Source organism: Glossina fuscipes, unplaced genomic scaffold (genome assembly GCF_014805625.2).
Source record: "Glossina fuscipes isolate IAEA_lab_2018 unplaced genomic scaffold, Yale_Gfus_2 110, whole genome shotgun sequence".
NCBI lineage: Eukaryota > Metazoa > Arthropoda > Insecta > Diptera > Glossinidae > Glossina > Glossina fuscipes.
In genome coordinates, this window is record NW_023998453.1 from 906,900 (window position 1) to 923,704 (window position 16,805).

At 32.9% G+C, this 16,805-nt stretch overlaps 1 protein-coding gene across 5 annotated transcripts; it reads left to right on the forward strand.

The window, feature by feature from the left end:
* Positions 1 to 514: 514 nt before the first annotated feature.
* On the forward strand, positions 515 to 12,001 carry LOC119638833 (protein hairless). 5 transcript variants are annotated; one of them, XM_038035877.1, is made up of 5 exons: positions 515 to 684; positions 4,521 to 6,021; positions 6,078 to 6,302; positions 6,380 to 9,337; positions 10,250 to 12,001. In XM_038035877.1, exons 2-5 carry the CDS (start codon positions 4,884 to 4,886, stop codon positions 10,276 to 10,278), a joined length of 4,350 nt encoding a protein of 1,449 aa, XP_037891805.1. In that variant the 5' UTR covers positions 515 to 684; positions 4,521 to 4,883; the 3' UTR covers positions 10,279 to 12,001. The 5 variants fall into 5 exon arrangements, with proteins under 5 accessions (XP_037891805.1, XP_037891802.1, XP_037891801.1 ...); XM_038035874.1 differs by lacking the exon at positions 515 to 684 and adding an exon at positions 760 to 1,057; XM_038035873.1 differs by lacking the exon at positions 515 to 684 and adding an exon at positions 760 to 859 and having other exon boundaries at positions 4,422 to 6,021.
* Positions 12,002 to 16,805: the final 4,804 nt, after the last annotated feature.

Below are 16,805 nucleotides of genomic sequence, written 5' to 3' on the forward strand. Positions count from 1 at the left end.
TTGCAATATAAAGTAATATGTTCCGTTTGTAATGACGTAAACAATGCAATGAGTTTATCTGTAAAAGTGTTTGCGTTTATTTTCATTGACAAGAAAATTTTGCAATATAAAGTAATATGTTCCGTTTGTAATGACGTAAACAATGCAATGAGTTTATCTGTAAAAGTGTTTGCGTTTATTTTCATTGACAACATTGCTGCCTTCATGTATCCAACAACAAACAAAAGAAAAATCCCAATTTTCCCACGCTCAGGGGAATTTTCTCACGAGTTGTTTTTGTAACCGCGTGAGAAAATTCCCTTAGCTATGTAAATGCCCGATCTGGTAACACTTGTTAAATTTTTTCGTACGTCGTTGTCTCTGTCATTTAACACACTGGATTTTTTAGTTTTTTCAATTTGATTTTCGCCCAATTATTTGCATTTATTTCTTATAAATATATAAAAATTGCACATTTAAAGATTATTATTAAACGTTTCCGCTAAAATATATTGACGAATCAAAAAGCATAATAACATAAAAAAATGTGAAAAACTACTTCGCAAGTTGGTAATTAGAAAGAAAAAATTTTCTATGCTTCTTGTTCGTGTTTAACGTCTCTTAAGAGCACAAAAAAAATGTACAAAACGCCAAATATAATGTGATAAGTGCGTTGGTTTACGCGTACATAATGTGGAAATGAGTGTAAAATGATTTATAATCTCAAAAAATGTTTAAATAAAAATGCAATTCTTATGTGTAAAAATTATAAAGAATAAAAAATGAAGTGAAAATGAAGAGTGGCATTAAAAAGCTTTTCTTTATGTGATGTGTTCGAGAAGAAATTAAAAAGAACCCTTTTCAATCTCCCGTTTCTCTCGTTAGTTCAAGATTATCTTATGGGGAATACATGTATATGTATATATATGCATATGTATATAAATTTAATCAAAGGAGATGAATACAATATCTTATTAATATTTTCCATAAATTATAAAAAAGATTTATGCTGAAATGTTACGAATTTAAGGATCCGTTACATATTTCCTGATTTCATTCTCTATTTAGTTTCCCTCTGGTAATAAGACAGGAAATTCTCAACACAATTACAATATATATGTATATATATATATATATATAAATACAATCCGAACTAACAATACATATATACAAACATATAACCCAACAACTTTTATTTAAGGGGGAAGGAAGAAGGGGTGCCTGTGCATTCGATACCATTGTGTTTTTCACTTTATAGCATTTTCTTTCATACTTGCTTTGTGTTTAATGCATATCTTTCCCTCTCGCTCTCTCTCCCTCTCTTTATTTTACACCTACTTGACATTTACTATATATTTGGCATGCAGCGCACAGTGGCACATTTAATATGTAAAGCTATGTTAAATTCTCTCTAAATCTTCTGTTTCAACAAAAAAAAGAAGAGAAACAAATGGGAATCGCTTTAGTAACGAGCCTTCAGAATCCCCCATTCAATATTTCTACCAAATTTCATATTACCCCAAATTTTGGCCATGGATTTAAGAAGATGTCTTCTAAATTGAATCCGGGTCACAGCCAGATCAATGAGCGTGACACGTGCTTCTTAGAGATTGCAAGGAATGACATATCTACTAAGTTTTTATCCCATATCGGGTATAAAATTCATAACGTCCTCAAGTTTAGTTTAGCTTTAGAACATCAATTAGTGTTGATTTATGGCATTTTTAAAGGAGGTTTGTATCAGATCACATCAGACTAACTAAATAATATTGAAACCTAACAAATTGGCCTTAACGTCTTAAAGAAATGCGTGGCTTATACATATGTAAATATATTGTTAACAAATAAATAGACAAAACTCCACGAAATGAAGCGGAAAGGAAATAGTGTTTCTGAGCCGATACTCCGTGTAAATTGCATTGTCTAAACCCAAAATTTCAAAATTTGCAGAAAAATATCTTAAAAATCTTATTAATTCAAATTTTTGATTTCGTTTAATAATTCATTGCATGAAAAAAAATAATCAAAAATTCAAAAAGTTTCCTCTCTCAAGAAAAATTCTGAAATCGTGGAATTTGCTTCCTCATCGAAAATAAGGTATATTTTACAAAAGCATGAATGTCCTTCAAAACTCATCCTTTCCTTCTGTAATTATAGCAACCTCTGCGTCACTGTGCAGCGGTTGCATTGTGTGCGCAAAATGCAAAAAAAAGGAAAAAAGAATAAACGAGAGTGAAGAGGAAAGAATATCAAGTTAAGACTGAACGTTTTTTTCAGCTTAAGCTTCGTTCTACAACAACAACGTTATTAAAATCTAACCAGATGTATGTTGGTGTAGTCCGGCAAACTAAGCAACCGACAATACGACTAACGTTCATATCGACGAACAAACTAATACGTTCGCTAACCGCACGGCAGATCTTCTATCCTCTCTTTCTGTGAGTCTTTATTTCAACACTCATTCGTGGTTGCAAACATATATGCATATGTACGTATGTACTTAGGCACGTATTTATGTAAAGGAATATTTTTGTTGTTTGAGCTTAGTGTTTAGAAGAACTATAGGAGGGAATAATTAGTAAAAGCACTTCATTCGTCTCTTGTTCACTAAATAATATAATCAATATGCGGATGAATGCGTATGTGTGTGCATCAACGCATGCGAGACTCTTTGAATTAAACGTTGATCCAGTTTTATGTTTTGATATTTATGACGTCACTTGCAGAGGATGTCTATGTATTATAGTGGAATATTTAAGATAAAATAAATGTATTTGTGTAATTGTAGCCGTTTTAAAAATCTCCTTACAGATCATTTCCAAGTTAGTAGAATTTTTGAAAACTTTGGGGGAAGATGGATGAGAATAGCACAAAAGACATTGATGGGAAATTTCGATTCGTTCTTCACTAGAACTTTAAACGAAGTGTTCTTTTTCCCTTTGTTGTTGTGAGTAATTTGTTGGGAATCTTGGTCCCGTAGCGGATTTTGCCTTCGATTTTCACACTTGCAAGGACTCCAACGACGAATGAAGGGAGAGATGGTGTCGAGTCAGAATTACTACTCTATTAATATTATTTATGGATTCCAAAACTTTTGATCTCTTTCTTGCAAAGGAATCGCAATATTATGACGCTCTCCCCCCTTTTCCACAGCTCGCGCCACCCACCTAAGAAAGGAAGTTTTGTGGATGGATTTAATTTATAACGAATCTTCAAATATATTTTTCTGTCAAGTTTATTTGCGGTTAATAGAAAAGATATTTTAAGTTCTTCCTAAAGGTCACAAAGATGAAGCGAACATAAATGGTTGGGGTTGGTAAAATAAATTTCTTCATTTTCATCTACAATTCCCCAAAAAATTTCTATAACACCCACTGTGCATATATAGCTTGAACTTCAACATCCACACTTTAAAATAAAATAACAGCAAAAGAGAACAAATACGACAAATTGGATCACGGGGGGATAGCAAGAGAGAGGGAGAGAGAGACAGAAAGAGAGCGTTAAAGGCAAGTATTATTTAATGGCAACTCAAGTCCCCCTTTAGCAAATGAAGGCGAAAATTTTACAGATATTTTCCAGCATTATATGCCAAAGTGTGTGGAACATAGGTTAGTTTTTGGGTTGCGATGGTCATAAACAAAATGGCAGTTGAGTAGAAAGAAAAATGCATTGTGTTGTGTATGTGTATGTGTGTGTGAGAATGCATTCATATCAATGCGAATAAAATATCGCTACTAAATACCACAACCGCTGATGGAGCCAACACATGGAATATAACCTCATAATACTTATGAACATACGTACATATATATTCATAGCATATATTTTACACTGCATTGTTGGAGTAATAACATCAAAAGTAAGAACTTTGATTACTATTGCAGTAATTACAACAAAAGCAGCAACAGCTACATTCATTTTTATTCGTATTGGGTGTGAATAACCTGCACTACTCTGTGTAAAGCAGAAAGAAGAGGGAGCGCGTAATGAATTTGTAAACGATGTGGAGAAATAACTTTAAAAAATGAATATATGTGCTATTCTCTCTCAATATAAACACATCGATTAGGTGGAATAATAATTCCGAGAGGGCGAGTGAAAATTAAGAAATTGATGAGAGAAAATTTGTACTTTTTCAGATAATGCAATTTTAAAGGAAGAGTTGCAAGTTATCTAAAGAGCGTAATAAATTCATTGAAGAATGTATAAGTGAGAGACTTAAATAACTTATGACTCTCCTTTATTACATTCATATAAATGAAATGCTAGGCGAGGTTAACTCTTCATATATGTGTGCTCTGATATGGTTTGGTATGCTATATGGATAGTGAATAGTGGGGAAAAATAACGTTTCATATTATATATTAAACGGCAGTAAAGGAAGTTGCAATAATTTATATGAAAATACATTATTTGTTAATTCCATGTTTATTAAAAAGTTTTTAGCGAAAGAAAAAAGAATTTTATTTGGTTTAAAATGGAAAAAAGTGCGAACCATCGGAAGTGAAGTGAATTAATATTTTAATGTGGTTTTGCAGAATACTTGCAAGACATACATAGAAAATTGTCAAAGAGCAAAGGAAAATTGCAAAAAGCAAATCAAAAGAAAACTAATAATAATTCGCTTAAAATATTAAAACTTGAGAAAAAAGAAAAAGTTCAAAAATTTATGGAAATTATACGTAACGCAAAAAGTGGAAGAAAAACAGAGCTGCTTTTCTATTATCAATTATTGTTGAGCTATAAAGTTTTTATAAAAGGATTTTATCAGTTAAACGTGAACGCAAACGATTGTACATGTACGTTATTCTGATGCGGTGGCTTCAACTTGATGCTTCTCTATCTGTTGAGCCAAAGAGGAGCTTTTACGAATGCAGCTGTAACTTGTTGCCGATAATGACATGAAAATTGTACAAAACGAAACTGGGAAGAAAGGGAAACAACAGCAAGTGGGTGAGAAACGTAAAGCAAAAACACTTAAAAGCAAAATCCTTCAAAATGTTGGGCAAAATGACGTTGCCGCACCGCATTCGTCATCCTCGTCATTACATTCAACAGTAATGATAGATGAGCTTAAGTCAAATAACAGTAAAAAAAATGCAAGCAGCAATAGCAATTCTGACGAAAATGGTGGCTTGAATAGTAAGCAAATCGATTCGCTTAATATAACTAACTCTGACGGTAATCATAACAACAATAGTAGTGAATTGATTATTGCTGAAGCTGCAAAAATCCTATTGAAAAATGGCTTAAATGGCTCAAATGCAGCGGCAGCCGCTGCTGTAGCTACTGCCACAGCAACTTTATTGACAGCAGCTGCAAATTTTCAGTTGCCTAAACCACCATCTCCCTTACAGAGTAGATCTTCCGCGGTGCAGACCGCTAATGCGACAACGGCAGCTGCGGCTCATGCTCAACTGGTGGCTATAGCAGCTGCTGCTGCCGCCGTAAATGCCACTACCAAACACAATCGTCTAGGTACTTCCATTACGCCTGGACATCAATCAGGATCATCAACAACACCTTCGTCTTCAAATTTAACGTTAAATAATGGCTTACTGGATTCATCAATCGCTACTAATAGTATCCACACTTCAAGTTCTGCTTCTGCGAAACACCAATTTGCCAAACCGATCGAAACTCTGGTCACTACTAGCATGTACTCCCTGGATATGGGTGTCATTGACTACACCATTAATAGTAGTCCTGCTAATGCAACTGTTACCGCAGTAATATCATCTGTGGAGACTCCGGCATCTTCATCCATTGCTAACTTGTCATCTGTAAATCTGAACAGCATTAGCGCCCAACAGCACCATAAATACTCAATTCATTCGAGTCATAACAAGAACAACAATAATAATTCAGCTAATCAGCAAAGTCGTTGTGATATTGGTAGACTTCCGATATCAAATACACAGTCAACATCTGGCGCCGTTAATGCTGCCAGTAACAGTATAAGTTATCATCATAACAATGCACACAATGTAACCATACCTAGCAATCAAATTTACGGAGGTCGCTTACAATTTTTTAAAGGTTCACCAATATGAAGAACATAGTGGGTTTAATTTTAAGACTATCGCTTTTTTCAGATGGTAAATTTATATTGGAGCTGGCACGTTCGAAAGATGGTGACAAAAGTGGTTGGGTTTCAGTACCACGAGAAGATAATACCATTCCATCGCCCGCTAGGTCATCGACCATAATTCCTTCCGCATCGATCACAGGGGCTACACAATCGCTATTAGCGGCATCTCCAGCTGCATTGACCGGTGGCGTGGGCTTTCCAAAGAACGAATGTTCCAATTCGTTGAGCTGTAAGTCTTTAGTATTTCATATCAACTTTTTATACAAATCTATTTTTACACAAATAATTTCTTCCCTGTTTTTGCAGTTTCAGATGATAACAGCTCTATACAATCATCACCATGGCAACGGGATCATTGCTGGAAACAAGTGACGCCTCGAAAAAATGCATCAAAAGAAATGTCGCTGTTTTATCAGAGACCCGCATTTCAGCAATTAACGGCGCAGGCTTTATGTAGAGCTCGCAAAAAGCGGCGGAAACCGTATGATCCAATAGTCACAATGAAGGTTCCAATTTTTGCAGAGACTACGAAAGTAGACGAAGTTATTGAAAAAGACCTAAATGATAAGAATAGCATTGAGAAAGAAAGCAATGGTCATCGTGAAGACGATAATCGCCAGCTTGTTGATGATGATGTTCAAAATGACTTAACGAAGAGCAAACCTGATAATGGAATTGGCGCCAGTGAATCTGAAATTGATGTAAAAAAAGAGAAAATTTTGGATGTAGTTGAGACAAAAAATAATGACAATTCCCTAAGTCATGATCAAAACAATGACGTGGAAATGACCCAAGTTTCAAACTTAAGTGAGAATGGTAAAGTTACAGCCGAAGGAATGAATGCTAGTGACTGTGATGGGAGACAGAAAGACGAAAAGAAGTTGACGTTAAACGGAAACGATGAAGTCGTAAATAAAGAATCTAACAAAATGAAAGATGAAAATGAAGAAGGAAAACTGGCAGATTCGAAGAAGAACGATAGCAATAACATTGCAATGTTAACGTGTCAAAGACTTAAAAAGTTGAAGTACAAAAGTAGAGCGAAGCTCATGACAATCGTACAAAAACTTACAGACGCGTCTGCATCACGTTTAGCTTCAAATGTCCTTTTAATGTCTAAATCCTCTATAACGTTACCATCCATAATGTCAACAACGGGCTCGTCGTCTATATCGAATGTTCAACAAAGTCTTGGTCATAAAGTCTCACCGCCATCTTCATCGGCGACATCGCGTCTAGTCGAACACCATCAGCAGCACGTATCGCCACGTAAACGTATCTTGCGAGAATTTGAGAAGGTCTCCCTGGAGGACAACGTAGCAGTTGCGGGGGGCAAACGTAGTCGTGCCAAAAATAATAATTCTTTGAATAGCGGACCTGTTCATAGTTTTACACAAACGACCATCAATTCCACTAGTTCATTACATAATACCAAATCCGTAGTAACAACATCTGGGCATATAGAAAATACACATACTTCTAACAGTGTAACGTCCGCTACATTAACTGCAGTGAATTCAAATAAAATCACAATTGGTACTCCGACAGCACCTACTAAGCTCTATAGTTCGTATAGTATACATTCATTGCTCGGTGGCGGTAGCGATTCTTCATCTATCAAGAAAAATGATGCTCCAACGCCAAATACAATTAATACCATGGTTTATCATCAAACATCCGCGCATATTCAAAATACCTCTACGGCTTTACCGAAATCACCAGAAACTAATTGTGGTGGTAAGTCACCATCGAATATTTTGAGTAAGACGAAACGTTCGCCGCCATATGCCCCGTCTATGCACGATGCTCATTCAAGAAGTCCCTCGGTAAGTGGCGGATACACCGAATACGGAAGACGTTCACCATGGAATTCCCCCGATGTGGCGCATAACAATTTTCATAAAGTAAGATATACTGGCACCTCTTCTGAACACAGTTCCTCATCAACTCAGCATAATAACCCTCATCATCATTCGCAACAGCACCAGCAGCAACACTACTTGCATCATAATCCTTTGGTTGCTCATCAACAGACTTATTATTCGCCATACATGATGTCGCCGCATTATGTGCCCGCACCGCCAACAATTTCTCCTACAAATTCGGCTTCTACTGTTACCAACAGTCATAATAACTTAGTCGCGACATTGGCAACAACAATAAATGTAGGTGTAATAACGAATTCGCGTTCTCCTCATCACCACTCATCGGCCTTTAGAGCAGCCACACCAACATCGTCATCTGCAACGACAACGATAACAACAGCTAGTACAATGCACATTCCAGCGCAGAAGGAATTATCCCCAACACGTTCAATGACTACATCGCCCCGCGATACTGCGCCACGAACTGTACCAAAAAAGACTGCTTCGATACGAAGACAATTCGCTTCGCCTACCGCTGCTATTGGTGGCAGCAGCACAAATTGTTCGTCGCCAAATGCCGATAACCGCAATAACAGTCATGATGAAACTAACAGCAACAACGACAGGCGTACGCCTGTGACTGCAATACAACAGCAACACTTGATGCAACGTAACAGTCCAAGTGCTACTAGCAACGTAGCGGCATCGGTTTTACATTCATATCCTTACATATATCCCCCACCTACACCTACAGGAGGCAGTCCACATAATCCACCTACAACTAGCACGTTAATGCCCTCCACACCGCCTGGTACATCGCCATACATTCCAGCTGTTGTTGGTTCACCATACTATCATCCGTACATATCTACACTAGCTGCCATGCGTCACCCACAAATGTGGATGCAGCATTATCAAAACACAGCGGCAGTTCCGGCAGCACCTTCTTTACTTCCACCCCGTCATCCAGCTGTGCTCTCAACCTCCCGTTTATCGCCACCATATCATGGTTTTCAATATAATGGTGTAGGTAACGCGGCCGCATTGGCTGCAGCAGTTGCTGCGGCGGCTGGTTTTGGAAGCGGAGGAGGGCATCAATCCACAATACCACAATCCACCTTATCCCAGTGCTCGATGTTTGCGCATTTAGGTAATGCGAACATGGATGGCAACTCTCTGGCAGCCATAACTAATACGCATTCTTCACTGTCAGCCGGTCTACGAATCGCGAGCGTTATGCCAACTACACCAATGACTGATAATACCACCACTGACCTTTCTAAATCTTCAAAGGATAACTCACATTCACTGGCATCTATATCTTCTTCCGCCTCGATTTCGACTTCCTCCTCTACAACTATATATCCAATAAATAGCAGTAAGGATGAACAAAGTTCAGGTAATAATCAATATTTTTATCATATTTCTCTATGCTACTATATGCATGCAAAATTTGCCTTCAACAAGCAACCTTTAATCGCGACGGCCCTTTTTGAACAAAAAAAAACAAAAAAAGTAATTAGAAGAACTTATCATATATATATATATATATGTATTTAGGATCCATACTCGTTCAACAAGTAATGCGACAAACATGACGACATTGCTGGGTAATTCAAGAACTTTGTGAAAATTAAAACTTGTTTTATTTAGACAGACGACGTCTGCTGGCACCGCTGCAAACGGCAGAAAAAGTCTCTTATAGGTCACCTTCAGCCATATCGGTTAAAAAGAAAGCCGAAAACTATCTAGAAGCCAAACATTTGCTTAGCTTGCTCAAGGTTAGACATTAAATAAACACTAGACCACTTCGCTCAAGACAATTCTTTATTTATTTTCATGATAAAGTGCCGAAAATGGTGTTCAGCTTCATGAGTAGTCCTACATAAAGTGTCCTTATTATTATATGAATCCATTTCTTGAGATTTTGAAAATTGCTCTTTCCCTATAGGGAAAGACAAGATATAGGGAATTATTGTAAAAATGGCGCTATCCAATACAATTCTGAATTCTGTGTTCGTCATTGGGTTAAAACACATTAGTGTACACAATATTGTGAAAATTTCTCAAAAGTTCGCAGTATGCAGCTTGAGCGCAAAACGCATGGGACAGACAGACGAATAAACAAGCTTCATAATATACAATGTACCTTGCAGTTAGTGTAGGAGATATAATTATGAAAAACTATATTAATTTTTCTTAAAAAAAAACATAATAATCGAAGAATGTTTTCTTTAAAGAGTCGAAAATATTTGAAAAAAAATTATTCATTATTTTATGTTTCTGTTTTTTTTTTTTATTTCTATTTCAGATGTACCATTAAACTTATCAAAACACTAAATAAAGTCGGTTTCCAATTTATTAGCCTATTAGTAGTAAGTACGTAAATAGCATGCTAAGTTAAATTATTCTAATTTGCATTGTCAAAGTTCTTAATGCGAATAGCTATGAACAAGAAATTTTGTATTCGTCTTAGGACAAATCGTAGATGTCATGTCCATTACCTTGATGTGTAATGTGTCTTCAGAAGCAAAAACAATTCACTTTCTATCCGATGCTTATTTAGTTAACTTAGTTTTCATTAATTTACTATTTGATCCATAATTTGGAAAATTTCTTAGAGTTGCAAGCAAAATGTTAGTTTATTTAATTTTTCCATTCGTCGTCTCTAGTTTGGCCTTCGAAAGTCTAATGGCTGTAGCATTTAAGACAGTCTCGCGACAGTACGACTTATCCTCAACTTTTTTTTCCGAATTTTCGCTTCACTTGGAATTTTTATGATTAAAAATTTTTTCCAGCTTCGGCTTTGTGCTCGAAACAATTTGTTTGTTGATAGCAAATTTAACCGAAAAAAATTTTTTGTTTTTTCTAAGACTTGAAATAAGAAGCATATGGCGGCGGCGTTTCAGTACTTAAACTTATCGACAAAGTATGTTATGTGCACGTGCCATATTTTCACAAATTCCATGCGAAGAGAGATAATTGTTCCTCAAACGATTCAATTGTAGATTTCATGTAGATTAGCAGTTCATTTTATTCACAGCTGAGAAGTCTTGTGTCACGACCTTGAAGCAGGAATGATATCTAAACTTCAATATTATTCCCGCACATAATTATCAAAAAACATTCTCTATTCATCTCTCTCTCTATATAGAGATCGAGGTCTCGTGAGGTAAAATAAATTACACAAGGTGTATCCTTGATAATTTAAGTTTCTTCAGGGATGATATCGTAGCTTGGCTTGTGTGGAACGTTTTATGTTATCATAAAGAATTCATTTTTTATCTCCCCTATCTGGATAGGAATGATATATAAATTTTGGACTCAAAATTTCTCTATAATTTTTGCTTATTTACAAATCAACTGATCGTCCATTTCGAGCCCTGTTAGAGAGATAAATCTTCTTAACCAATGAGCCACCCTGTTGGCCCTCAATAAATTTTCATAAAAATCGCATATATTATTAGTTATTGCTGTTGCAATAACGAATATGATCGTCGCAAGGTATGGACGCCGCTATTTTATTGCAATGTTATAAGGAGAAATTATATCTTCCCGAATATTTTCTACGCAAGGTTGCCTTACTGAAAACTACAAAAAATTATGTGTTTCCTCTTCAACGATCAGAGCTAAAGCGGACAACAAATTTTTTGCAAATAATCACACAGTCGTAAAGAGAAATCCATTTTTAACTGTGCAAATGCATTACCGGAGAAGAGTGATTGTGGATGGCTTAGTAGCTAAAAGTTATCAAGTTTTGCTTTTAAAAGCAACAATACACCTTTTTCACTTTATGGATTCTCGTTGCAGTTGTTCCCAATCGTATTTACACAAAATCTTTTATTTCGACACCAGTAGCTAATCAAAATAGAACTTTAATTCCCTCTTGCACCCATCTTAGTACTTACCGCCGCTAATAATGAATATACGACGCATGGGTTATTCGTTTGCTTGGATTACTCAAAGCAAAGGTGTTATTAAAGGCGGTGGTACGTGTTAACAGTGGTAGAGAAGGAAGTTAATATTGTGGTAAAGGAAACTGTAGAATCTAAATCAGTGGTTTGATTAGCTCCATTAGGTGGTAAATATGATTGCGAACAACAACAACAACAACAACGAGGATCAATAAACTGAAAAAAAAAGCGGAACATGATGACAGTTTGATTGAATTCTCTTAAGCTCAGCGTTCCCATCATTGAAGGTTTTTTAAATTCCTGTTTTCAGCTTATAAGCCTATCGAGTGCACTCTACTCCGATGATTCATTAAGCAATGCCAAAAGCGGAATTCTCTTTGAGCGATTAATGATCGGTGTTAAGCGATTACTTAATCGAATAAAGTTCAAATGATTTAAAGATTTCTAGTTAATCTATGTATCCCTTCAACTTCTGATCCCGGAAATTGCGCAGAAAAAACGTTTAGAAATTCAAAAAAACAACAACGAACACCCTATGCACAAACAGAAAAAGTGCGTCCTTTTTTGGGTTTGCGTTCCGTATGAAGAATCCACTTAAGGTGATGGATATAACAAAATTTTTTACATAAATATATATATACTTAGTAATTTTTTCTTAAGGGGAATTTTTTTAGGTATTAGATTTACATTAAAAAAAAAAAAAAAAAAAAAAAAAAAAAAAAAAAAAAAAAAAAAAAACTAAATATAAACAAGAAACGCATGTATTTATATAAAATGTATATTACAACTTAATTCTTTTTTTTTTTTTTTTTTTTTTTTTTAAAATATTAAAAAATTAAAAAAAATTATTAATAATACTTTAAAATCACATTTTAAAGGCTTGAATAAAGAAAGGGATTTAATTTTAATGCTACATTAAGTGTATACGAAAAAGAAAGACTAATTTGCGTATATTTCTTAATGTAAAAAAAAAAAAACAGATTTTTTAAAAACCATTATGAATCTCCTAAAAGAAAATGTTATTAAAAAAAAACAAAGGGAAAAAAAAAAAAACATATATTTTTTATAAATTACAAGTTTAAAAAAACAGACTGAAAATATATATGCGGCGGATATTTAATTCTATGTTCGCTTCGTATATAAAGGTGTATATGCATATATATGTATACATTCATGAATTCGCTGCATAACATAATTTTTTTGTATTTATAACACAAACAATACACTTAGTATTGCACATAACCAAACAAAACCTAAACTACTAGACACTATTATAGAAAAAAGTGCCTTCTCGAGTAGAAATGATATCTGAATCATCAAAAGCAAAAAAATTCAAAAAAAAAAAAAAAATCAAAAAAAAGACAAAAGGGGAAGAATAAATGACAACAACAGAAATAATAAAATTTCCTTATGGTACAATAATTAATGCTGTTTATTAAAAATGTATTAAAAAGAGCGAAACAATAACGAAACGAAGAAGTTACAAAAGAAAACAAGAAGAAGAAGAAGAAAAAAGCGAAGAATATTTATCGTGAAATTTAAAAAGAAAAATAGTTGAAAATTAATTTAATTTAGACCATTTCCTTTTTCAATTCAAAGTTCGCTTTACAGCAGATGGATAGATAGATGCATAGGAGTAAAACCGTAACATGACTTGATGTCTACGATCATTTTCATTCATTATTTATTTCCATTTTAATAAGTTTCTCAGTCTACCCATTATTATTATTTTTTTTTTTTTTTTAAGAAAAATTTATGCCTATTACTTACTAACACAAAACAGAAAGGGCTTTGAGAGGCATGAAGTGCGACGAATATAATGTTATTTTCTTTTTTTAATGGCGGAATAAACGAACAATTTATTGCTAACTAAAAATTGTACAAAATTTGATTTTTATGAATTGTGCAATTTTTACTTATCCAATAATTACGAAAATATAAAGCGGTTATGTATTAAAAGTATAAACTCTACCAATACTATTCTTGTCAATCTGTCAAAAAAAAAAATTATGTCTTTGCAGTCATACATACCAATGTAAATAATGTAAAATTTGTATACTTCTTGACCGATTGACAAGAAAAAAGCTTTATCTTTTCTGACCAACTGCCAAGATTTCTCCTCCTTTTGACAAAAGAAACAGGATGAAAGAAAATTCTTGTTATACTATTTACAAGAGTAAAAAGAAATTCTTTTTCTACTTATAAAAAAGTTTAAAAAAAAAAAATGTAATTTAAACACAAATTTATCGCATGGAAAGATAATTTTTGTTTTTAACTATCAACAAAAAAAGAAAAAAAAAATCAATTGAATAAAAACAAAAGAAATAAGAGAAAATTCTATAGGAAGAAAAAGAAATTCTTTTTTCCCAAAAATTAAAAAAATACAACTTACAACAAAGAAAAGAAATTCTTCTTCTTACCAATCTACCGGGAAACATAAAATAAAAAGTTTTAATTGACTATTAGGAAATATTAGATTGGCAAGAACAAGAATTTCGTTTTTGATATGTGTACAAGTTTTTTTTTTTGCCTTATAAAGGACCGCTGGTAGGTTATGAATTTACATTTTTTTTATTTCTTTTTATTTTTTTTTTTATTTTTTTATTTTTTTTACTTTTTTAAATGTAGAGGAGAAATTGACCAGTGTTTAACACGTTCACGAATGTGAATACCAGATCATTCATTTTCATTGTAACGCAAAAAATACTATAGCATTTAAACCTTAAAGCCGAAATCTCTCTCTCTCTCTCTCTCTCTCTATCCCTCGTTCCCATCATATCTCTCTTATCACTTACTTATCACTTATTATACCTATAGGAGAAGCTCTCTGAGCATTTAAATCATCATAAATCAGTTTATTAAAAATAATTATATATATTAATAAAATACAGCATCTAATGTATAATACAATTATTATATATCTGTCAAAGTAATGATCCACTGATTCACTAGAAATTGTCAAATACTTTGTCTATTTTTGCAGCGTGAACATGTTCAAGAAACAAAAAGTGTACAATGTCGTGTTAAATTAAAAAAAAAAAAAAATATATATAACCGAAATGGCACACACATCACGTTTTCATTATTTCAATTTTTTTATTGATCGTGGACAAAATTGGTACGGATTATTTTCATCCCACATTTAAATCTAAACTCTTTGTAAACATTCAATGTAAAAATTCAGATCGTTATCATAAGGTGCGTTTAAGTTTTCTCCCTACTTTGCTTCGATTTTTTTGTGACAGGACATTTCTTAAAGTGCTTTCAGATTTTAGCGAATTGCCGGCGATCGTTTAAGTGAAACCTACCCATTGTCTTAAACAAAAGAACAAAAAAAAAAAAAAACAATAACATTTCCTGCTGGCATTAAGAAATGTCTCCTCCCTGTTCCACTTTTTTTATGCATGTTATGTCAAAATATTCTCCAAGCTGCCCCCATGGTTATAACAATACAGGTTTCAGTCATGATTCTCCAGAAATTACTCGACATTTATTATTTAATAAATAATAATATAAAATCAATGAAAATAGAAAATCAAATGTCTGCTGCTTTTACACTTAACTGTACTTTTCTGTTCATTAGCTATTAGATTATAGTGCATCTTAGGCGACATCATCTTCGTTTAAGCTGAAAAGTTTAGATTCGTTTCTTATTTAAAACAGTTTTTCAACCATTTTCAAGATCGAGATAAACACTGTTTTCAGTGAAATAAAAATAATATTTAGAATTTTTTTATTTTTTTTATTTTATTCATGAAAAAAACATGTATGAATTAAGGTACAAAACTGCAAGTGTTAAAAAAAAACAAATTTCATATATATTAAAATTCCAAATACAAAACGTTTACACGAAACTCCCAAAAAGGCACTTGCAATATAATTAACAATAATATCAAAAAAAAAAAAAAAAAAAAATGAATAAATAAATAAAAAAATTAATATATAAAATATGAAAGAAATCAGTAGTGTTTCATTTAAAAAAATAAACACAAAAAAATTCCTATAAAAAAAGACAAAATACATAAAAAGTAATGTGTACATTTAAGTTTTAAATAATTTTCCGAAAAAGCGTATATTTTGTATACAAGCATAAAAAAAATAAATAAAACAATATATAAAAGCGAAATTAATTAAATGTTTATATACATATTATATATACATATATAAAGAACATATATATATATATATATATATATATAAAGAACAATGTACAGTATTTAAAAAAAAAAAATGTAAACTCTTAAAAACAAATATTCCAAAATTAAAAATATTTATAAAATAAATACATTTGAAGACGGTCTTTTATGTAAATTATTGAAATTTTTATAATTTAGTTTATTATTTTTATTTTAATATCATTTCTCTCTTTTTTTGAACTTTCTTGCTTATCTTAAAAAAAAAATAAAATAATAATTTATTAACAAAGGAGAAAAAAATGAATATTCGGCTCGGCTGTCTCTGTCTCTGTCTTTCTGTCTTTTTATAAATTACCTTGAGATACCTTGAGAGAAGTGAATAATATAAACGTAACATGCTATGTACGAGTAAGCATTCCTATCATAAACTTCCCTTTAACTGGCATTTTTTATATTGTAATGCCGCTCATCACAGCCATATATGGCGAAATGCCTCAATTATTGCTTTCACTAAAACAAGCACATAGCATACTTAAAAAAAATTAAAATATATATAATTGATATAACAGACAACTGGGGCCTCAATGAAAAAATAATTACAACATAATACAATTATTATTATAATAATACCGCTAGCAAGACTTGGAATTCTAATAGACAAACCCGGGCGCAGACTCATCGGTGTTTTAAATAATAAAAAAAAAAAATTTTAATTCAAGTCTTTTAAACTTACATATATATATATATATGTAAAAAGTCCAGCTATCGATTTTAAACGAATTTCGAAATGAAATTTCCGAGGCGATATGCATGTTTA

What these genes read in the sequence shown, in the direction of transcription:
- LOC119638833 (XM_038035877.1), top strand. Translation starts at nt 4,884, where the DNA reads ATGAAAATTGTACAAAACGAAACTGGGAAGAAAGGGAAACAACAGCAA. An exon ending in TCGCTTACAATTTTTTAAAG is followed by an intron (nt 6,022 to 6,077) that starts GTTCACCAATAT and finishes CGCTTTTTTCAG; the next exon opens with ATGGTAAATTTATATTGGAG. An exon ending in TAAGGATGAACAAAGTTCAG is followed by an intron (nt 9,338 to 10,249) that starts GTAATAATCAAT and finishes TTTCTATTTCAG; the next exon opens with ATGTACCATTAAACTTATCA.